Here is a 24191-nt window from a genome sequence, read left to right on the forward strand (position 1 = left end):
GACAGCTGTAAAAGTTACCTGTTTATACAATAATATAATTCACATTTCAAATGATCATCTGTGGAAAAGTTTGAATCCTGACCTGAGAGTTTCCACTGCACACTGTGAACTCTTTAGTCCAGCGGACAGAAGCTTCACTCCTGAATCCTGCAGGTCAGAGTTACTCAGGTCCAGCTCTCTCAGACTGGAGGACTGGGAGCTGAGGACTGAGGACAGAGCTTCACAGCTTCTCTCTGACAGGTTACAGCCACTCAGTCTGAAAAATAAAAGACAATCTATAAAACAAGTACTCATGTAGAGTTTGTTAATACATTTCACAACATTAAATGTTGACTTTCTATTTTTAAAGGAAACATAAACATACTAAGATACAACATCATATGGATGAACTTTAATTAATAATTCTAAAAACTAAATGTTTTCTGATCTGACCTCAGAGTATTCAGTTTACAGTTTAAACGTTGTAGTCCAGCAGACAGAAGCGTCACTCCTGAATCCTGTAGCTTTCTGATACTCAGGTCCAGCTCTGTCAGACTAGAGGACTGCGAGCTGAGAACTGAGGACAGAGCTTCACAGTTTTCCTCTGAGAGTTCACAGATGTTAAGTCTGAAGATAAAAACATGAATAAAGATTGTTGTTAAAGTGTAATCAGGGTGCAATAGCTTATTGTCTTGTGCTGAGCAGGTTAGTAAAACTTCTGTTTAACTTTGAAATGAATAAAAATGCTATGAAACAAGGATAACTGGATAAAGACATAAACAAAAACAAACATCAAACACATAAACAAACAGAACTAAACATAATACAAATTGATCTGACCTCAGAACATTCAGTTTGGCATGTGGACTCTCCACTGCAGCAGACAGAAGCTTTACTGCTGAAGCCTTCAGGCTGTCGGTACTCAGGTCCAGCTCTCTCAGACTACAGGACTGGGAGCTGACCACTGACAGCAAATTTTTACAGCCTTTCTCTGAGACGTTACAGCTGCTCAGTCTGAGAGAGAAAGGAAAAAACCACAACAAAAAAAAACAAAGAATATATGTGATCAAATTAAATTTGTTTATATGTTGAACCCTTTTTTTTTAAAATTTATTTAAACCTATGAGACTATGAGTGCTACCAGTCCAGTGCACATGATTGGTACCTTGATGGTACCTTGCTCAGGGATACCACAAGGTAGCTATTCGGTGGATTTGACCCCTGACCTTATGATCATGGGGCGACCACTCTGCCTACTGAGCTAATAATTCTGTGTACACTGTCATACAATATTAACTAAAACAATTATTTTAGAAAATTTTAGTAATTCAATAATCATGCTCATTACCTGTGTATTGTGAATAACACTTGATTTTAAACACTAGCTGTATAAAACTCTTCCTGTTAAAGGTGTGTATAAAGGAGATGAGCTGAAATGCAGACTTCATGGAGAATGTTTGCTGTCAGCATATATCAAAGACAAAGCAGAGATCCATCCAGTCTCTTCCACTAAGCCCACAGAGGGACAGACAACCACTCTCACTCACACCTGCATGAAGTTTAGATCACCAGGTAACCTAACTGCATGTCTGTGGACAGTGGGAAGAAACTGTAGAGGACCCAGAGTGAACCCACTGTAATTCTGTGATAACACTGGTTATGGAAGCCTTACAGTTACATATGGTTACTGACAAGAAACACGACCTTAGAGGCAATTTCAGTAATGAAGACCGAGTTTCTCCCTCCATACAGGATGAAAACATGACAGCACAGCAGAGATTTATATTTAAAAAGGGAGGGTGTGCACTGAAAGTGAGATACAAACTTGAACTTAAATTATGAACATCAGAAAAAGATGTAGGTGAAGTCTGGCAGGTGAAGTTTGTGCTTTAGAATAAAACAACCAAACTCCTGGAGTTGGAGACATATGAACAAGCTGAGGATAATAAACCTGTCAGAGGGGCTGAAGCATCAGAGCTCATGTTCTTATAGGCTGGGTCTGGATTGTCCTTTGATAAGAGTTACAGAACAAAGTGTGTTTTAGAAATGCTGGAGTGAAACATTAAAACTACCATATATTTACCGAGTGACTGATGATCATTTAATTTACTATTTTAAAAAAATGTTACAGTGCTCTTTGAACTCAGCATTTCTGATTTATTTCCCATGATTTTAACAATGAAGCGATGACAACATGTTTACTCACAGAGCTTTGTTGGAGGCTTTGACCACTGGCAGCAGCCTCAGAAGAGCCTCCTCTGAAGCAGAGTATTTCTTGAAGTCAAACTCATCCAGATCTTCTTCTGATGACAGTAAGATGAAGGTCAGAGCTGAGCACTGAGCAGGAGACAGTTTACCTGTGGAGAGACTTCCTGAAGTCCTGTATTGTTGGATCTCCTCCACTAGAGAACGATCATTCAGTTCATTCAGACAGTGGATCAGATTGATGCTTTTCTCTGCAGACAGATTCTCACTGAGCTCCATCTTGATGTACTGGACTGTTTCCTGATTGGTCAGTGAGCTACTTCCTGTCTGTGTCATCAGGGCTCGTAGGAGAGTCTGATTGGTCTGCAGGGAAAGACCCAGGAGGAAGCGGAGGAACAAGTCCAGGTGTCCATTTGGACTCTGTAAGGCCTTGTTCACAGCACTCTGGTAGAAGTGTGTCTCTGCAGATTCTCCTGTTTCAGACTTCTTGGATGTTGTTTGTTGTTGTTCCAGCAGATTGAGTCCAGAGTTGCTGAAGGTCAGATGGACATGAAGAGCAGCCAGAAACTCCTGAACACTCAGATGGATGAAGCAGAACACCTTGTCCTGGTACAGTCCTCTCTCCTCTTTAAAGATCTGTGTGAACACTCCTGAGTACACTGAGGCTGCTCTGATATCGATGCCACACTCTGTCAGGTCTGATTCATAGAAGATCAGGTTTCCTTTCTGCAGCTGATCAAAAGCCAGTTTTCCCAGAGACTCCATCATCTTCCTGCTCTCTGGACTCCAGTGTGGATCTGTCTCAGCTCCTCCATCATACTTGACCTTCTTCACTTTGGCCTGAACCACCAGGAAGTGGATGTACATCTCAGTCAGGGTGTTGGGCAGCTGTCCTCCCTCTCTGGTTTCCAGCACATCCTCCAGAACTGTAGCAGTGATCCAGCAGAAGACTGGGATGTGGCACATGATGTGGAGGCTTCGTGATGTCTTGATGTGGGAGATGATCCTGCTGGCCTGCTCCTCATCTCTGAATCTCTTCCTGAAGTACTCCTCCTTCTGTGGGTCAGTGAACCCTCTGACCTCTGTCACCATGCCAACACAGTCAGGAGGGATCTGATTGGCTGCTGCAGGTCGTGTGGTTATCCAGAGGCGAGCAGAGGGAAGCAGTTTCCCCTTGATGAGGTTTATCAGCAGCACATCCACTGAGGTGGACTTTCTAGGGTCAGTTAGGATTGTAGTTTTGTGGAAGTCCAGAGGAAGTCGACACTCATCCAGACCATCAAAGATGAACACAACCTGGAAGTCTTCAAAGCTGCAGATTCCTGCTTCTTTGGTTTCAGTAAAGAAGTGATGAACAAGTCCCACCAAGCTGAACTTTTCCTCTTTCAGCACATTCAGCTCTCTGAAAGTGAATGGAAATATGAACTGGATGTCCTGGTTGGCTTTGTCTTCAGCCCAGTCCAGGCTGTATTTCTGTGTTAAGACTGTTTTCCCAATGCCAGCCACTCCCTTTGTCAGCACTGTTCTGATTGGTTCATCTCTTCCAGGTGAGTCTTTAAAGATGTCTTCTTGTCTGATGGTTGTTTCTGGTCTGTCTGGTTTCCTGGATGCTGTTTCAATCTGTCTGACCTCATGTTCATCATTGACCTCTGCAGTCCCTCCCTCTGTGATGTAGAGCTCTGTGTAGATCTGATTCAGGAGGGTTGGGTTTCCTGCTTTAGCGATGCCCTCAAACACACACTGGAACTTCTTCTTCAGCTTAGACTTAAGTTTACGATGACAAACAGCAGCTGGAAGTTCTGAATAATAATAATAAAAATACAACTTTAACAATCATATTTTACAAAATGCTGATGACAATTTCTGACCCACTGAGAAATGACTGAACACACTGGTGCCACAAGTCTCTCATTTATCCAGCAGCTTAAATCTTTAGATAAATCCTCTTACGTCTCTGCAGACGGTCAGCCAGCTCCTCCTGCTTCATTCTCCTCAGGAAGTCCACTGTGATCTTCACAAATGCCTCTCTGCTGTTTCTCCTCTGCTCATCATCCTCCCTCTGAAACTCCAAGCACTGGGGCTTATTTGGATTCAGAGCCTTCTGGATCTTCTTCAGCTCGTTCTTCACAAAAGTGATGATGTTGTCCTCCAGCAGCTGGAACAGAATATTTATGAATGACCCACCACTCTGAACTTTAGTCCACACAACATCCACTTCTTTACCATCAAGGGGCATATCATCCACGAACTCTTTACCAATTATAGGTTTGACTTTATCTGATTAACTGAGACTTTGTCCACAACTCCATGATCCCAAAACGTTGATGCTGTTCATATGAATGCAGCGATTTCAGTGGGAGAAACATTTCACTGGTGTTCAGAGCTGAACTACCAACAGGTTGATGATCAAAGCCAGAAACTTGGAGATGTTTCAGGTGACTGAGTTGATCGTACAGACAGCTGGTCTTAAAGGTTCACTCTGTTTACACATACAGATCAGTATTTAAGGTTTGACTCTCATCATCCACTGGAGCACAAACTGGGCGTCATCAGGACACTACAACACAGAACAAACACCATCCCCACAGACACAGCAGCCAGCGAAGCAGAAGAACTTCACATCAAGAAGGTCCTGAGTAAATGTGAACGCTGGTTTGAGGGCGGAGTCAAGGAGGCCATTTATGTGAAAAGGAAAGACCATCTCTGAATGGAGGAGGGGCCCAAGGGTACAACTGTCACCATCTTACATGCTGTGATTGCAGCCATTCCGCAGCTCTCTGTGAACTGGACTCATGACCATTGATCAACAACCATTGATCAATGGTCCTGACAATATGCGTACCAATGATCAATGAACTGACCTCCCAGCCCATTGTTCCTTCAGTGGGCTGGTTTCAGTCATACAAATGTCCTGTTTATGAGATTGAAACCTGCAGTCAGCTGAGACTGAAGAAGTCACCTGATGATGATGAAACGTTTCTCCCACTGAAAACATCCAGATGAACAGAATCAAGCTTTTTGGGATTTACGTACCTGGATGATTGAGCATCAAGACACAACTCTGTGACTTTTCTCAGATGAATAAATCCTCTCCTCCAGCTTTGTTTACATCTACCAGCCCTGTGGCGCTGCCCAGGGACAATAATCTATGTGAGAGGTGGAAAGTCATACAGGTGTCTGCTCCTGCCTTCAGTTATTTTATCTACTGTGTGTCAACTGGCTGAACCTCCTCCAACTGTCTACTGTCTCCCTAAACTCAACAATGACTTAGTGATCTATCCATTCTCTGACCAAAGACATCCTGCTGCAGGAGGTTAACATAGCAGTCAATGATGATCCCACTCACTGTGAACAACACATTTGGACCTGATTTGCTGCTCTGGTTTACACGTGAACTTTGACTGCTGTCACCAACTTGAGAGGCTCTACAGAAAAACTGGACTTGTCCATAAAAATCATAAACTACATTATAAGGACAGCATTGCTCAATCAACTCTAATTACTATGACCATGTTATCTCTTCTAACTAAGGTACAGACACTCAAACTTGCTGCTTTCAGTGAGAAGTCAAATGTCTGAATATGAGCTGGAAGCCGCTGAGAGTCCTCCTCCTTCCCGTGGGGTTTACTTTCTCTACTACTTTCACTATAAACACGCCCCTTTCATGCACCTGCAGAGGGCCACCAGCAGATGGAGCTGTCTTAAACAAATCCACTTGGATAGTTAGCTGTAGATGATTTTCTCAGTATGATTGTAGGACTTTGAGTTATTCTTCAGATTTATTTAAACTCCTATATTGTGCACAAGTGTTGAGCGACCCATAATTTCTCTGTACTTTTCATAAGAGCAGCCAGACTTTCAGCTAGTTTTTGTTTTTTAAGAGCTCAAAGTTATTGAAGAAACAGTTATTCAGCTTCATTCCCACTGATCTCGACTACAAACTGTTTCACTTTGGTTTCTGTTTAAAGCCTCGATGTTTAAAACGTTTCCCTGTGATCACATTTGCACCGTCTGATTTCAAAGTTTGTTTTCTTGTGGTCATTTAGTCCACAGAGTCCTTGGTGTTCTGAAAGGGACCTATAAATAAATGCATTATTATTAATAATAAAGTAGTTGTTGTACATGTACAGACCATAAATATGGAGTCCAGCTGTGTTTGATGCTGCTGGGCAGACTGACCACTGGGAACCTCTGAGCTCTGCTGGTCCACTCTGTGGAGGAACCATGAAGGATTAGATCAACACAGGATAAAGATCCAGGAGTTTCTGCTCAAATAACTTCATCTGAATCAAGTCTGTCAAGTTTTAGACTCTCAGATTCTGAAGATATATTTTCTGTTTTCTAAGAACTTTCTTTCATCAGTGATGGAAGTGATGATGCTGCAGAAGCTCAGAGGAAACTTTGAGAAAACTGTGATGAACCATCAACTAATGCTCTCAGGAGGCCAAAGGTCCCTGAATGTAACTGTGCAGTAGATTCATCGAGTGTTTGAAACCTGACCACTTCCATATGTTTTCATTCTAACACAAGAAGTCCTTTTCTCATTGCTTTGATTTGAGTTTTCATTTGAGTTTTCTGAGTCTCGTATTTGGAGTCGAGTCTAATCAATGATCTGACAGAAGAACATTAAAAAGGATTTAGCAGTGCTGTCAACATTAACATGTAGGGTTAGGGGTTCATCTGTTATCATGATTAACATGATAAAAACCTTTAACACGACACATCTGGATGCAGAACGACTCAAAATCCCTGAAATGTTTCTATCAACGCACTTCGGGCAGTTTGTCCAAGTAGAGTTACCTTTGCACACGTGCAGATGTGCACCACATCTGTTAGTGACGGAAGCTGAACCAATCAGCTCAATATGGAAGATGACAAACACACACTGACCTCTCGATGGAAAGTTTGAGCATTAAAAAAATAACAAGACGGACCAGCCGACCAACATGAAGGATTCTGCACATTGTGACAGAAGGAATTTTCTTTTCACCGAAGCACTTCCAGCTTAAAATATCACAACAATGCAAAGCACTGATGACACAACTGCCAAGTGGACAAACTGCAGACCTGTTAGTGTTGTTAATAACATAGTTTTGGTTCCTCGTGTCAAAGACTTGAAGAAGAGTGACAGAGAGTGTTAGACTGCTGCAGGATCAGTGCCACCTCCACAGACCTGTGAAGAAAATGATTGTTTGACAGATGGGCTCAGATTCAGGATCAGCTGAGGAGTTTGTGGCTGACAGAATCCTGCAGGTACAGAGCAGAGCCCATCATTAGCATGCAGGACTGTCCCTGGGGGGGTCGGCTCATTCAGGAGGTTTATCAATGTTTACATGTTCAATAAACATGTTAAGTGTGTAAATTTGCCCTTTTCTCTCGAGTCTGTTTGCTCATGAAATGAAATTTGATTCGTTTACATTAAAAATGATGTTTAATGGTGATTAATCCAAATTAATCCACAGTAACCCTGTGATGAGTCTGATTAAACATTTTCATTAACAGCAGTAATATAGATTATATATTATTATATATTAGTGCACACTTAGCTTTTAGTATATATGTTTGTTACAAAGTTGTATTTACAGCAGAGAAGCTGAGTTAAAGACTGAAAACTATTCAAAGTCTCTTTGAATTGAAGCGTTTAACATTCTTTGTGTTTATTCTGCATTGACTTCATTATATGGTGTAAACGTCTGTTACAGGCTTAAATATAAAGTTGGAAAAATGTAACTGCAGCTATTGATCAAGTAATTGTGATTAATCAGGATTAATGACAGAAGATTGTGTCATTAATTAGTCATGTTTTAATCTACTGACAGCACTAGTGTTCACTCTGGTGCCTCCAACTGTTTTACGCCCTTTCAACACCTTCGTGGTCAAAAGTGTACACGCACAAAATCTACAATAAAACCCTCACGCAGCAATAGGACAGACACACAATCCATTTATCTCTGTGTCTCAAACACACACACGTGTATTCAAAGCCTCGATTTGTTCATATTTCATCTGTTGTGTTTTTATCTTCAGCGTTTTCAGTGTTGCTGCATTTACACCAAAAATGTTTCCATTGATGAATCAGATTGATTTGAATGTGTTTCATCCATACAAATCCCTCCCTGGTGGTCACATGACTCTATAACATAACAGGAGTCATGTGACAAGAGTTTCATGCTGTAAAATGTCACAATGGTTGAATGTGGTGGAGTAAAAATGTGAGATGTCAGGTACTTTTCTTCAATATGAAATGTTTGCAGGGCCTGACAGGAAGTGGACGGACGCTCTGATCACTTCCTGTTTGCTGAAGTGGGTTTTCAGTTGTTTAGAAACCAAAGGCTTGTTTTAAAAGACAGTTTAAATGGGACTGAGGGAACGACGTGTTTGTAGTTTATATCCAACAACATCGAGCAGTTTAATCAAAGAGTTCATGTTGCTAACAGCTCACCTCTCTGCAGCAGACACAGGCTGGGATTTAAAACCAATGGGAAGATCTTTAGACCGGTCACTCTGTAAGGACACAGAGCTGGGTGGAGGTCCAGGCTGGTTCCTGTGAATAATGATGCAGCAGTGATGTGAGTGCTGAGCTGTGACATGGAGAAGAGTCATGGACAGTTAGAGATGGTCATCTCACCTCTGAGCTTTGGTCTGGCTCTCATGTTCCCCACACAGAGTGCTTTTAGAGGGAGGGGCTCCCTCCTCTCTGTCCTCACACTGATCCATGCTGCTCAATTCAGCTCACACACACTTTCTACCTGCAGAGGAAACACAAATCATTCATGTGCACATCAGCTGAAATCCTCCTTTCATCATGTGTGCTGTCCAAATATCAGCTGCTTCTTTCCTGCTTCATCTCAGTGTCAGCTGGATGCAGTCAGACAGCAGTGTGAGGCAGAGGAAGCTGCCATCAGCTGCTCTGCTATCAGTCCACTAGATGGAGCCTGAAGCACACACGATGCATTCACTGACACACACTGATTCACTGTGACTGGAAGCTTCAGTCAGTCCAACACGTGTGAACAACATTTTAAACCTTTCAGCTGATCCAGGATTCAAAGAGGATCAGCAGAGTTAAAGCTTCACACTAATTCTTCCTGCTGTTTGCAGAGAACTGCACACACACTGATTCACTGCTAATGAGAAGCTTCTTCCATCCAGTAATTCATCATCCATCAGCTCTGCTGCTGCTCTCAGTCCTGGACTCTGATCACAAACTAAAAGCAGCTTTTTAACTCGTGTCTGTAAGAACTCTTAGTGTTAGCTTAGTGTTAGCTTAGCGTTAGCATGCTGTGTGCTAGCTCAGCGTCAGAGCTCTGCAGGTGTCTCGTGTGTAAATATTAATCACAGTGACAGTAAAGGAGGTAAAGGGCTGTGACGTCATCACGTACGCTGCGTCCTCTGTGGGCTCTGAGTGAACTCAAAGTACAAACTACAAGTACACAAACACGAACGTAGCTCAGAGTGGCGGACACACTCGGCCTCGTTGGTCCAGCTGTGAGTCCGTTACCGTGAACTATGGAGCGGCAGATTTGTGCTGAACTAAGCTGCACACAGCTGATGTTAGCCAGGAAACATTACACACTGACTTTAATGGAGAGACCGGAAATACAAACACACACAGTTTGTTGTGTGAAGAAATCAAACACGAGCTGAACAAACAGTAAAGTTCCTAAAGACAAACTGTTAAAGGAGGAAACAAAGCAAACTTACAGTTTCTTCACACACCAACAACAAGCTCCACTCCACACCTGGACACTAAACACGGACACACAGGTGAGCTGCTTCCTGGAAGGAGGCGGGGCTCCACCTGAAACTCAGCACAGGTGGGAGGGGCTCAGCTCTGTGTGTGCTGATGTGTTAACTTTAAAAATATGCCGTCTGACTGCTCAGACTGAGTCAGAGTAAAGTTCACATGCTGACGTGTGGAGACATGAAACCTTGTTGTAGCTGCAGGTGTGAACACACTGATCCCAGATCAGCTCTGCTGTATTTGTAACATGAACATTTCTGCTGCAAAGCTTCAAATGTTCAGCATGTTTCTCTGTTTCCAGTCTATAGATCCAGTCACACTTTCTACCTTCACCTGTGCAGTAAAGACTGAGAGCAGAGCTGAAACCAAGCGTCCAATCAGTGAGCAGCATCAACACCTGAGCTTCATTCAGACTCTGTTATTGAAGATGTTGTTGGTACAAAGTTCATCTGCTGCTCACATGAATCCATGAAAGATTTATTTCACTGAATGTTTCTTCAAAGCTCATTTCAACCTGTTGAAGTCATGAATGAAAGTGCAGACTGAGAGTGGATCACATGATGTTTGAGGTGTGTCATGTGACATGTTCAGTATTGTCACACATGTCTAGATTGTCCCTGATATCATAACTGCTCAAACACTGATGATTATATTTGAAGAATTATTCCTGATGGCAGCAAAGTTTGAATGGAGCTCTCTGTCTGTGCTGATTTGTCGCCCTCTGGAGGTCAAAGCACAAACTGCATGATGTCACTGTAACCACCACAGAGACAGGAAGTGTTTTTATGACTGAAACACTGAAATGATGCTAACGGCTGTCGTTAGGCTCACTGACAGCAGTGCTGATGTGTTCATGTCAAACACTGGCTCAGGTCAGACTCCTTCATCCTTCTCCAGCGTGAGGCCGCCCTCAGACCCACAGGAGCTCTGACCTTTGACCTCCTGACCCTAACCATTTTAGTCTTGTTGCATCTTTAAATGCAAATCCTGTGAAATGGTCAGGGGAGGCTCTAGAGAAATTTTCTTAGGGTGGCAAAATCAAAGCCTTTTCCCCCCAAACACATATGCAGGTGGTTACATGTGGTTAAAATGATTCAAATGCAGTAAGTATGCACGTTTTTCATATAAATATAGTCTATAACTTAATTATTGTCTGTACCCACATGATTACACACTTTAGTTACATGAAACATGTGAGTTTTGATGTTATGTACTGTACAGCCTGTATATTAAATACATATGTAGCCCAATAAGTATAAACTCCAGAAAGCTACACAACATGGGGCGCTTCATTTACAAACACAAGTCTAACTTAAGTTTCACTGTTTTTGTTAGAAAACTGTCACATTGTTGCAGCTTAAATGACACAAAATGTCAGAAATCTGCACCGTCATGAACAAACATGTAAACCTCATTTTTCATGATTTGTTGGATTCACCCTCTGAGGTCTGAAATACAACCGGACATTTGTGACTCCTTTGAGTTTACGTTTGTATTTCACCCTCAGATTGTTTCATTTTATTTTTTCCTCCTCTTGCTTTGTTTGGTATCTTTTCAGCTCAACTGAATTTAGTTGTTTTTTCACTGACATACTGCATTAGTATTACTATTACTATTAATGTAACTATTACTGATCTGAAATCACACAAAGAACCTAAAATCCTAGCAGTATTTTTTACTGTAAAAAAACCACAGACGTGTTGGGTAAATGTTTATAACTTGAAATGCAAATATAAATTGTACATTTTGTAAACAGATACAACTATTTATCTAAAAATGCAGCCAATACACCTGCTGTTTTTTCATTTTCTACAACCATTTAAAATAGCACTCACCTTCCTTCATTTCCACAGTGTAACATCCACCCACCTGTGTAAAATCAGAAATTCCCATGGTGTTGTTCAAAATGTGCTCTGGCACAATCATAAGCATCACTTGCTGCTGAAAACAAGAAAAAAGCCGTCCTGCTATGAGCTGAACCATTTGTTAATGTGGAGGGGGGGACACTATGGAATATATCCAGTTCTAGCATTTATATTCACTGCTGACTGTAACTACGCTCAAACTGTTAAACTTATTTTAATAAACAACACTGTCATATGCAAAACTGGGGTGGCACTTGGGGTGGCAAGGGATCATTTTAGGGTGGCACTTGCCACCCCATGCCACCCTTCTAGATCCGCCCCTGCTGATGAAGCCAACAGGTTCGCTTCATTTGCAAAAAGCAGATATGAGTTTCTGAGGCCACAGTCTTCTGTGGCAGAAGGGGAATCAGGGGAAGCCCTGGAGGAGTCCACCACCCACCAGAAACAGGTCTGAGCTCTCACTGCAGTTGTAAAGGGGCTACACAGCCCACATGAGGCTGAGGGATGCAGCCTTCTGTCAGACTGTCACTAACACAGAGAAACACCCGTGTACACTCATACTCATGGGCACATACACCAATCAACCTAACCCCACTAACTGCTCGTCTTTGGACTGTGGGAGCCAGAGAACCCAGAGAGGACCCAGACATGGGGAGAGCATGCAAACAGCTTAGATGTTGGATTTGAACCCAGAACCTTCTTGCTGTCAGGAAACAGTGCCAACCACTTTTCCACTGTGCTGCCTGTTTGACTCTGATACACTCATTTTTGAGCTCTTAAAAACAGCCCTCCACACAACAGAGACAAACCATATAGGACTTTGTGGCTTGTAGCAACCGAAGAAAGTTTAAGGTGCAAAATCAATAGGTTGAAAGGAAAGTAATAAAGATGTAATTATAACAGTAATGTTGGCTGTGTATCACGTGTGGCATGTCATTGTGGGGCTGGCCTCTGTTGGGATTGAGAATATGTGATGGCGGGGGCAGGGTTGGTTACTGGGGTTTATCCTGATCTCCTGTTTAGTGGAACTGTGGTCCTTTGAATCCACAGCACTAACCTGGCACACACACATAAAATGCATCATTGCTACAGAGCACAGCAGGACTCATTATGAGTGGTGGGGCAGGCTGGATGGTGTTGAGGAGTCGTATCGCAGTGACATTGGCTCCCCTGCTTCACTCTCTCCTGCCCCACTAATGCAACTCACTAATCCCTCTGTCCCCTTTAGGTGGGGCTCACGCTGACAAGATAAAATAAGCTGCACGACTGGTGGGTGGGGGCTGTGCTGTCAGCCCCCCTGGGTCTGCTCCTCTGTGATCCTCAGTGGGCCAGTATGCCTCTCCTGGTAGCTCCATGGGGGATGGTGTGGTGGGTTGGTGGGTGCCATGGCGACTATGTGCGGACTTCACATTTTTGTCTGCTGTGACAGCTCCTTGATCTGGGCGGGGCCAGTGGGGTGTGGGTAGGTCCTTTGTGGGGCTTTGGACGTTGCCTGAATATTGTCAGGCAGCTGGGTGCTGTGCCTCGACCCTTTCTTCCTTTGCATTTGTGGTTTGGTGCCATAAATGCACAACATAGAAGAGCCACCTCGACGGGACAACACTCAGCGGTTCATCTGTCTCTCTTCCACAGCATGTCTTTATCCTGTCTTCCTTCTCTCACCACAACCAATCACAGCAGATGGCCCCGCCCCTCCCTGAGCCTGGTTCTGCTGGAGCTTTCTTCCTGTTAAAAGGGAGTTTTTTCTTCCCACTGTCGCCAAAGTGCTGCTCACAGGGGGTCATATGACTGTTGGGTTTTTCTCTGTATGTATTATTGTACGAGCTACCTTACAGTATAAAGCACCTTGAGACGACTGCTGTTGTGATTTGGTGCTGTGTAAATAAAACTGAATTGAATTAAGAAACAACTCTTAGATTCCTCACATGATTCTCCTGTATTCCTACGGGACGCCAAGGTAATATAACATGGAAGTGTGTCGCAGTGCCTGGTGGCCACATGTTACCCATAAACTGTCAACCTGACCGTACTGTAGCTACGTCCAAAGACTAGTTAAAGATTAAAGCTTTTTGGGGGGTTAAATCTGACATAAATAAAGAAAGAATAACATTAAAGTCGATTCTTTTGATCACTGTAGTTCTACTTTGAGGATATGATGTGTAAAAACCCTCAGTTGTGGCTGGTGGATCTCACATTCCTGGTCTTTGTAATTCCAGTTCAATGAAGCCTCATTTTCACCTTTTTCCAGGTAAATTTTCCCAACTGTTCTAATGTCCATGCTGTGGCATTGTCCCATCATTTGTATTTCCTGTTAATGGATTTTTAATATGGTCTGGGAAATTACTATATATGAGTAACTTCCTGTTGTATTGCAGCTTAAGGCCATTGTCACTGAAATAAAGCCCGAGTTGTAATAGTTTGCATCCAGAACGAGGAAAAGGAAGAAACCCAAACACTGCTCAGTGGATGAGTCCGTCCTGGAATAAATACCAGGACAAAACTAAAAAGAAGAGCTTGTTTCCTCGAAGCAACAACAGAAAGCTCTTTGTCTCTACAGATGTTTCTGGGAAACACGTTAACAATATTTAAACATTTGTTCTTAATAAACGTTTTTACTTAATGATGCTTTATGATATTTCTATCTGACCTAATGCAGCAGCGTATCCACATGAACTCTGCAGTGTTTCTACCCAGAGGCCACCGTGGTCCTTCTTTACTAATGCTGAGGGTTTTCTCCCAGCCGTGATAGCCTTTGACAGGTAAACTGAGTCATTCCAGCCCAGTGCAAAAATAACCTCCCTGTCTGCTCTTAACTTCACGCATCGATGCTAAAACGTTGCATAACTGAACCTGCAGACTGTGATCCTGTAGCTGTCGAGGAGAGGGCTTGATGCCGTCCATCTTCTGCTCAATTAACAACGCCTGCAACCTTTTGAGCCTTGGTCCTGCTACAGTCACAAATATAACATCATCACTCTTTATTTGATCCACTACACTGCTGTCATTTGTCTGTTATGGCCCCACAAGGTCACTGAATCAACCCCACAGCATCACGTACAAGTTTTCAAAGCGGTGTTCTAATCTGCTTCGAGCTTTCATCATTTTAGCCAGCCCCTCCGATCTTCTCCAGGTAAACACTACAAAGAAAGAGTTCAGTCTGAATGAAACATCTTGTGCATGTCACACGATACAGCATCCACAGCAGTATACACTGCAAACAGCAGAAGCTCTTCCTTCTTAGCCTTCGGTCCAGCAGTGATGACCTCCTCCTGCTTTTGGTTCACATCACCTTTCTCCTGAAAATCTGAGCTGGGCTTGACAAACCCTCAGCTCAGCGTGATATAAAGGTGGCTCTTCTAGTGTATTTGCCATCTCCTGAGCTCTCATTGTTACCATCTCACATTCTTCTCCAATCCATGGTTAGGGAGCTGCTCATAGGGGGTCATATGATTGTTGGGTTCTTCTCTGTACCTATGAAGCGCCTTGAGGCGACTTTTGTTGTGATTTGGCGCTATATAAATAAAATGGAATTGAATTTTCAGGGTCAAAGTTCAGAGGAAAGTTTGTTCAGCAAATGAATGACAATAAATCATACATGTTTGCTGATTCACAGGTTAACAGCCTGGAGGAACAGGGCTGTGTCGTTCCTGTGATGCGATTCAGCTTTATTTCAGCCACTCAACAAAACAACATTATATTATATTTAATATATATTAAATATGTGCCAACTGATTCAGTACGTTTCATGTAGAAATATGTGTGGCAACTTTTTGTTGCAGCAATGATCTCAAAACACGGGGGGGGGGGGGGGGGGGCTAAGATGAATGTCTGCTGTGAGGACAGGGGGTGTGCATGTGCTCAAGTCACGTGACACGTCATTTACGCAACATTTGGTCGATTTCAAAGTTACAGTGAGATAAAATCATGTTATGGATTGCACTCAGTATATTGTGCCGACATGGTGAGATTGTGTCTGTCGAGCCGAGGAGAGCGTCGCAGTGTCAAAAGCTGTAAAATGAACTATCAGGCTGGAGTGTGCTGCCACAGCACAGAGCAGTCACAGAGTCCTGCAGGCAGAAGAGGAGTGATCGTGTTAGCCACCTTACAAAACAAAAAGACATGAAGTGAAAAGCAGAGCGCAGAGTGAGGCAGAAGAAGACAGACTGGGCCAAGTCCTGCATGTGCGAGAGCGAGCGAGACCCGGGACAACGTCATCCGCCTCGCCTGGACTAGTCCGCCGGCCGGAGGAGGGACAGTGGCTGCACTGTGCAGCCGAAGACTCACTTTGATCGCGCAGGAGACGAGCGACGCAACCGGTCCACCGTCCGTGCAAACTGCGCCAGGCAGCGTATTGCACGCTGGAGGACACCGAGGAAAGTCACAGTAGGAGCGGCGCTTAGTGAGAGGTGATGTCGGGGGGACATGGCTTCTTCTCCGGTCACCCCAGCATCGCTTGAAGGAGAAACACCTTCACCCACCGGGAACGAGGAGCCCGCGACCACCCGACAGGTACGACACGCCTCCGAGACCCTCTGCGCGCCCGGTAACGTTGTAACGTTTTACCGAAGTTCATTCGCAAACACACCAGTTTAAGATGGACCCGAGAATCAGCACACGGGAGCACTGGTGTCTGACTCAGCAGAAACGGCGCGACGTGCGTGTAATGCTTCGTATTTGATAACGATGGAATAATTCTTTAAAATAAGCACACAGATAAACACTGGTGGGTGGAAAAGCTCGTGTTTTGGTGAAATGAGTCCCGCCTAGTCCGGTCTACACCTCATTCAGCAAACATCTGAGTCACCCTGAGACGCCAGTGCGCGTCCTTGTGATGCAAAAAGCCGTAAGTGACACGCTGTTTACACGCAGGAGCAGTTTAACACATGCAGGTTGTGCCAGTAGGCGTTTCCTTCAATGTGACACCAAACGTGTAAATCAGTGCTGGGAGCGGATGTTGGACCTGATCAGTCTTAATCTGACAAACTGTAGTTCCTGCTCTGTTTCTAATTCAGCCCCATGACAGACAACCAGCATGTTCTCCTGTCACGTGTTATTGACACGCACATATTTAGTCCGTGTGTGGGATGTTAAAGGTGAGTTTGTTCAGGGCACGATCAGACTGAGGCCATTTCAACAGGTGCAAGGAAGTGTTAGTGTGGTTACTACGGCAGCACTGATGCCCTGATGAGTGCACATGGCTGGAATGAAAAGTCAATGCTATGTATAGCATGAACTACTTGTTGTCTAAGGCGGTGCAGAGAGTGAGCAGGAAATATCTGAGGTTGGATATTTCAGTACATACAGAGCTGTGCAGAGACATTAGGATCTTAAACTATTGTCTGTATCTGGCAAAGCGAGAATCTGAGCCTTGTGTACAAACTGTCTGGTGTTTGTTCTGGCAGGAATATGAAACTACTGTGCACAGCATGCTTATTAAGATGGCCCAGGACCAGGTCATCTTGCAGGATGGTAGTGTTACATCGAGAAGGTTCCTCTTTAATTGTTGGATTTCTGTGTGAGTTTTCTCCCTGTGCCTCTGTGGCCTCTCCCCACAGTATCTGTGTTTGTGTTTAAAGTGTTTAAAGTACAGCACTAGATGATCGTATGGGTGAATGTGACTTGTTGTAAAGCACTTTGAGTTGTTGTCTATATAAAGTCTAAATGGAAATCCACTTATGTGCAGAGGACCAGAAGATCCAGCGCATCGAAATAAAAAGTTCTTTGCTTAAACAATGAATTGTGCGATAAAATATTAATTTACAAATTCATTTTTAAGTTATTTTATTTATTCAATACAAAAGTAATTTATTATCTAGTAATTTAATTGAAAATAAAATTCTGTTGGTTTTTGTTTTTTGCCCTTCTCCCCCGTCCCTCTTCTCAGCTGTTTCTCTTTCTTTCTCCCCTTCTTTCCTCCAGTCAAGTCTGTCCCGTATTCAGTAAGTGAAAATAAAATAAACAATAAAAGGTGAATCAAATGGACCATTACGGCAAGGCTGGGATGGTCAGTTTGGTAAAGTAAATCCGTTGGGCATCTTTCTTTGCCTTTAGACAACAATTCTGATGCAAAAGAGCCAAACGGGACAGGCAAAAAAAATAAATAAAATAAAATAAATATTTATAAATCAGTATTTGAAAATAAATAATTATTCCATTAATAAATACTTCAAATCAGAAAAAAAAAAGAAATAAAATCTCAATAAAAACCTCACATCAAAAATCCTTTTCCTGTGTCGTCTCATGTCCAACATCTGTGTAGGCAGAGTGTAAACACAGAGGCTGAATGGCCTTTGGTATAGGTGCAAAGCTAAGACTGTCTAACCAATGACAGAGCTCCTTACCTCTCACCGGCTAATTTGCATTGCTCCGGGATTTTGGAAATTTATCCATTTATTCATTATGATGTGGTTCAGCATCATAATGCTGAACCACAGAAACACACACACACACACACACACATATATATATATATATATATATATATATACACACATATATTAGGGGTGCAACGATACTCGTATCGATATTGAACCGTTCGATACAGTGCTTTCGGTTCGGTACACATATGTATCGAACAATACAAAATGTTTAATTTATTTCATCAACTTTCCTTCTGACGATGCTGTCTGTGTTGAGTGCTCAGTGGATCTGTGTTCGACTACTCCGCCTAGGCTGCACTGTCGAGCACAGATCCACTGAGCGCAGCGCAAGCTAGCAGACAGAAGCTAAGCTCGTTGCAACATGGCAAACTGAACCTCCCCCACCCTCATTCAGATCTGGTGTTTGGAACTATTTTGGTCTTCATGTGACGTATGACCCTGAAGGTAAGCGCGTCATGGACTAAAGTAAAATAGCATGTTGGATGTGCCACGCAATGCTCAATTACATGGGTGGGAACTAGTGTGTTAGCGCAGTTAGCTCGTTAACGTGTTGGCCGTCCAGCCCCACGCACGGGGCGATCCGCGGTAGCTTGTTAATGGAGATTTGCCGTGTTGTGGCGTTAAGGTCATTTCAGATTAACGCTGACAGCACTAGTGGGAACACAACGAATATGACTGCACATTTACTCCGACATCATCCTAGTGCAAAGACAAGTGGAAGCAGACAAAACAACAAGCACGCATGCTACAAACTTTACCCGAGTAATTTAGACAGCTGTTAGCACAGGATTCTCCTTATGGGGACCTGATATGTTTAATATGCTGCTGAGAATATAGCCCAGAAGAAGCGTATAGTAGAGCTTTTATTTTGAAAGAGACATTTCTCTGTAATAAACTCTCTTTTCCAAAGATGAGCGATTCCTCCATCAGATAGATTTTTTTTATTTTTTATTACTTTGTTGTTTCAGCAACATTAAATTTAAAAACTGTACTTTTGAGTTAAAATATATATTTATAATTTTAATAACTGACAAATTAAAAAGGCATGAACATTTTTTTGTATCGAAAAAATATCGAACCGTGACACCAAAGTATCGAACTGAACCGTGAATTTTGTTTATCGTTGCACCCCTAATATATTTGTATATATGTGTGTGTGTGTATTTATACATCAATCCATTTTCTTGCTTATGGAGTTCAGGGCCTGGGACCTACTCCATGTCAGCTTTCAGTGTTTATGAACATGAACATTATGAACTCATGACTCCCTTGGGAAGCCTATGGTTTTTCATAGGCAGGGGATATTTGTTTTATCACAGTTCATTACCAAACAGAGCAGGGTTCTAATTGATTTGTGGCTTTTAGGATATTATGTACAGGTGTGTAAAAGTGGAGTGAATATAATTACAAACAGCAATGCTAGTGGAGTGATGACAGACAGGGCGGTTGGGGGGTGGTGAACAGTTTGCCAACAGTTCTGCCCCTGTAGAGAAGGACATCTGCCATTTCTTTTTCCTTTTAACAATTCAGGTAGTGATGAAAGAAAATCAGACTGTGGCAGTGCTTGCAGCAGGTAACGGAGTGATAATGCAGAGTTTTTACTGCAGTGGACAGTCCCTAGTGTGACCATCGCTGGAACCAACCAGCTGATTTACACCATGGCAGCAGTCATCAGTGAAGTTCTTGGCTGCAACATGAACGATCTCAAGTAGCAATGCTACTAAACTTGCTGGAGAACTTTTAGTTCAGGCCACTTGATGAGTTTCACACAGTACTGCATATTATTTTATTAGGTTGGCACAAATGTAGGATTGTGTTTGTGATATCACGATGTATCTGTTTCCTTTTCATATTACACTAAAGAGATCATCGCCTACAAGCCTCCGTAAACGAACAGCATGTCTATAAAAGCCCATTCATCATCCGGCCCTCCTGCTCAAACACAACCATGTAGCGCTCATCCCTCCACCCGTCTCATTCAGCATCCACACACATGTTGCAGGGAACGGGAAATAGAGTAGAGCAGCAAAGCTTGATTTTCTTTAGGATTGATTAAACTAAAAGACGTTGACAAGGAATTTTAAGGGTTTTAGGAAGCATAAAACCGAAATCAGTTGTATTGGATACGAGTATAAATGAGTGCTTAGGCTCATGCAAGAAAAAACATCTTAGACAGGATATGACAAAACGTACTGTGATACAATTCTTCATTACTACAGCTCATTGAGTGCTTTTGTAAAAAGTCAAATCTGTGTGCTCCATTAAACCCTGTAGAAGTTGTTTCGAATGCTGACAGTGGACAAACAAAGTTGTCATTTAGCTTAAACATTAACAGTAGAAAAGGCCCGATAGGAATCTAACATCCTTGGAATCAAGCTGTGGGAGTGAGTTTTGAAACCTTTCTGTAGGACTGCTTTAAACTTGCCTTCTTGGTGATGTGTTGTCTGATATCTTGTTTGACTTGAGCAGATTCTTTACGTGCTTTAAGTTTCTAACACATTTGCTTTAACCAGTAATTGAAACTGCTGAGTAGGAAGTACTAAAGTGGGTGTTGAGCATGTTGGGTGTGTCCTTATTACCTGTTTCGATGTTTTCTTTTAATTGAAAGCGTTTCATGAATATGAAATGCTTCTGCGTAATGTTAAACGTTATAAAATATTCTTATGATTTAAACTCTGTATTCATGGCTTATTCTTTCCTGGCCTTTCCTGTAAGCACTTTTATGCTCGGTGGTAAAATATCACAGAACTAGCAGTTTGGCGAGTGTCATACCGCCTGGATTAGTGGCTCAGCTGGTAATTCAGAGATTTATGTAGCTGAGTTTGCTGTGTCATGCTGATTTGGGGAGACTGGACACAGACCTGAGTCATTCTCTTCTGGGTGATCACAGTGGTTACTCTCCTCCCTTCCTCATCTCACCCTGCAAAGAAATCTTTGTTGTTCTGCCTTGACCTCTTCCTCTGTGTTAGTTTGCTGTCCTTTCATTAGCTAGCTTTAGGACTTCTCCTCTCCTCCATGAATGTATCCCCACTAATCCCATTACATGCTTGTCCTTGTCCCACATTTATCAAACATACTTTTTAAAATCAAACAGTTAGAAATGACATTCATTACTTCATTATGTAACATGTCCCTGTGATCTAAACAGCCTGTTAGCCCTCGGAGCACATTTAAGTAAATTGAAATAATTGTGCCGATAAATTGGATTTGAAAGCTCTTATTCTAATTTTCTGTTTTGATGATATTTGGGATATGCTGTTTATGTAGAACAGCTAAAACTAGTTCTTTATATTCCCATATAAATGATAAACACACATTATTTACAAAACACTGCCCGGTGGACGCCAAAGGACGGCCTGTTTTGATTACGCTGGGATCTTTTTGGAGCGCACATTTTTGGTCTACGATCAAAGCTGCCACACCACGCTGGATTAATCTCCCAGTAGCTGAGTTTATGAAGTCATAAGAAAGGAATGTCCCACACGTTCCTGCTGTTACACCATATTTGGACTGGGACACCTTTGCTAACCTCTGTTGCTCAATGACACACTGATTTGAATCTGGAGGTGCTGGCGACATATTTGCAGCAGTGTGGGTTCACAGAGGCTGTTTAGACTCTGAGCATGTGACACACCAGTAGCGTGCCACACTGGGCCTCTCGGGGTGGCGTACAGTGTCACTGTGTGTGTCTATTTAAGTGTTTGTCGTGTAAATGAGGACAACCAAGATATGTGAAGTATAGAGTGGTGTACCACAGTGACAGGTTAATGTCAGTGTGAGTGTGTAGCAGTTTGTGTGGCCAGAGAAGGTCAGCAGCCTCCAGAGGACAAAGCGCTTGTGTTCTTCCACAATCGCCCGTTTGATCAGACAGATCATTTGGCATCTGTCAGGCTAAAAACAACAACACAACATGAAACCAAGCATACGCTCTGCAGTCCTACAGCTAACTCCTGACAGTCTGTCTGCTGTAGGCTGAAGAAATCAGGGGCTCATTCATCTGCACCTGTCAGCGTCTTTATGCTAACAATAGATCAAACAGTATGTGTCCACAGAATGTGTAATGTTGAAGGTTACCGTACATCCTTATCTCCAGCACTGAGAATCAGTTATCACTGATCGCTGTCTCTGCTTTGTTTTGACATATTTCATATTTATATATTTCATATTTATAAGGTAAATACCCTACAACATTACAGAGAAGAAGAAGTAACCCCAGGCTCGGTGAGGGGCAGCCATCTGCCGTCACCAGCTGGAGGTGATGAGTGGAAGACTCGATAGGCCACTCTTATTTTCATCCACTGCTTTGTTACCTCGACACGATGTTTTGGATCATCGTCATGCTTGAACATCCATCTTCATGGGACGAAGGTTCCTCGTCACAGTACGATACGCGGTCCTGTCTATTGGCCCTCCATGCAGGGAGGTCATGTTGTGCTCTTAGCAGAAAAGTGACCCATGTTTCCACCGCTTTACTGTGGGGGTGGTGTTCTTTGGTTTTTAGTGATTGTAAAGAAGTTTTCACAGACAAACCATCACAAAAAACCCATTAAGTGCCAACATAACATAAACCTGTAGTTTTAAAAATAAATAACTACGAATTTTCAAAAACTTCTTAACAGAAAATCTGTTTAAACAAAAAGGTTTTGAAGTGCTTTTTAAAAGAATTGACAGAGTCAGCTGTAGACTGGTGCAGAGCCTTGGTGGTTTCTCTAATCCAGCACAGAGGCCAGTACATTAATCTAAATGCAGTGACACAAACACATTGATAATTTCTTCCAGTGCAGCAGAGGAGACCATGTTTAGAAATGTTAGGAGTGAGATAAAGATTTTACACAGTTGAAACTCAGAGAAGACTCAAACGCCAAGATTTTGAATGCTGAACTTAGCATGTGAACAAAAACAGAATAGAATAGAATGCATTTTATTGTCACTACACACATGCACAATAAGCTTCAGAGCATCTCCTATTCAGTGCAGACGTGGGAAAGAAAGAGGGGTGAGTTGCACAGTTCTGCAGCACTATCTACAAATATAGAAACAAAACATAGTGCTATATATTACAGTGTGGGTTACTGCACGTAAATTAAGTGTTGCACTGTGGTGATGATAGTTGTGTAGTCTGTGTGTAGAGGTCCTAGATTGGGGGGTGGAACTGTGTTTATCATGTGTGAGTTCAGGCTGGTTATGGGTCTGTGGGTCTCCTTGCTGATGCACCTGTAGCGCCTCCCTGAGGGAAGCAGGCTGAACATGTTGAAACCAGAGTGGGAGCTGTCCTTGATGATGTTTGCTGCTCTGCTGAGGCAGCGGGAGGAATAAATGTCCTTCAGGGAGGGGAGAGGGCAGCCGATGATCTTCTGTGCTGTCTTGACCACACTCTGAAGCCTCACTCTATCCGCCTTGGTGCAGCTGCCGTACCATACTGTGATGCAGTAGGTTAGCAGGCTCTCAATGGACGAGCGGTAGAAGGTCAGCAGCAGGTTGGAGTTCAGCTTGTACTTCCTGAGGACTCTCAGGAAGTGCAGCCGCTGTTGGGCCTTCTTGACGACCGCTGAGATGTTGTCTGTCCAGGAGATGTCAGCAGAGATGAGGACACCAAGGAACCGGGAGGTGTGGACCCTCTCCACACGCTCCCCGTTGATGTAGAGGGGGGCCAAGTCAGTGCCTCCTGATGTTGACAATGACCTCTTTGGTTTTCTTAGTGTTCAGTCCCAGGCTGTTTTCTGAACACCATGCTGCCAGCTTCAGGACTCTGTATGCTGATTCTTTCATCCGGGCTGGACTTCTTATTCTTGACTGAACTTGGCTTTGCCCTGGTGAGTTCTTTTCTTTCTCAGAACCAACCCGATTCACCTTTCTGAGCTCACCCCGGTCCACTGACAGAGGTGGAGGGCTAGCTTCAGTTTTTAAAAACAAATTTCGATGTCGGCCGCTGTCATCATGTACCCCAGCTTCGAGGTGCAGTTATTGGAACTGAACTGAACCTCATTTCTTTGCGCTGTGGTGTATCGCCCCCCGAAA

At 43.0% G+C, this 24191-nt stretch overlaps 1 protein-coding gene across 6 annotated transcripts in view; it reads right to left on the reverse strand.

Moving 5' to 3' along the window:
• The window catches only part of LOC147336975 (protein NLRC3-like), a 465583-nt gene that overhangs the window by 13214 nt on the left and 428178 nt on the right, over nucleotides 1-24191 (reverse strand). The window contains exons 1-8 of one of the 6 annotated variants that reach the window (XM_086287152.1): nucleotides 8813-9212; nucleotides 8627-8728; nucleotides 6317-6395; nucleotides 4135-4339; nucleotides 2186-3974; nucleotides 820-993; nucleotides 433-606; nucleotides 83-256 (exon numbers count right to left, since the gene is read on the reverse strand). In XM_086287152.1, coding sequence (XP_086143278.1) covers nucleotides 83-256; nucleotides 433-606; nucleotides 820-993; nucleotides 2186-3974; nucleotides 4135-4339; nucleotides 6317-6395; nucleotides 8627-8728; nucleotides 8813-8901 — 2786 coding nt within the window. In that variant the 5' untranslated portion in view covers nucleotides 8902-9212. Of the gene's footprint in view, nucleotides 1-82; nucleotides 257-432; nucleotides 607-819; nucleotides 994-2185; nucleotides 3984-4134; nucleotides 4340-6316; nucleotides 6396-8626; nucleotides 8741-8812; nucleotides 9213-24191 lie in introns of those variants that run through there. The other 5 variants (XM_086287151.1, XM_086287155.1, XM_086287154.1 and 2 more) reach the window with 5 other exon arrangements.

This window comes from Aulonocara sp. 'chitande type north' Nkhata Bay, linkage group LG3 (assembly GCF_057382095.1).
Source record: "Aulonocara sp. 'chitande type north' Nkhata Bay isolate Kocher_YH1m ecotype deep benthic linkage group LG3, A_spYH_male_GT1.1, whole genome shotgun sequence".
NCBI lineage: Eukaryota > Metazoa > Chordata > Actinopteri > Cichliformes > Cichlidae > Aulonocara > Aulonocara sp. 'chitande type north' Nkhata Bay.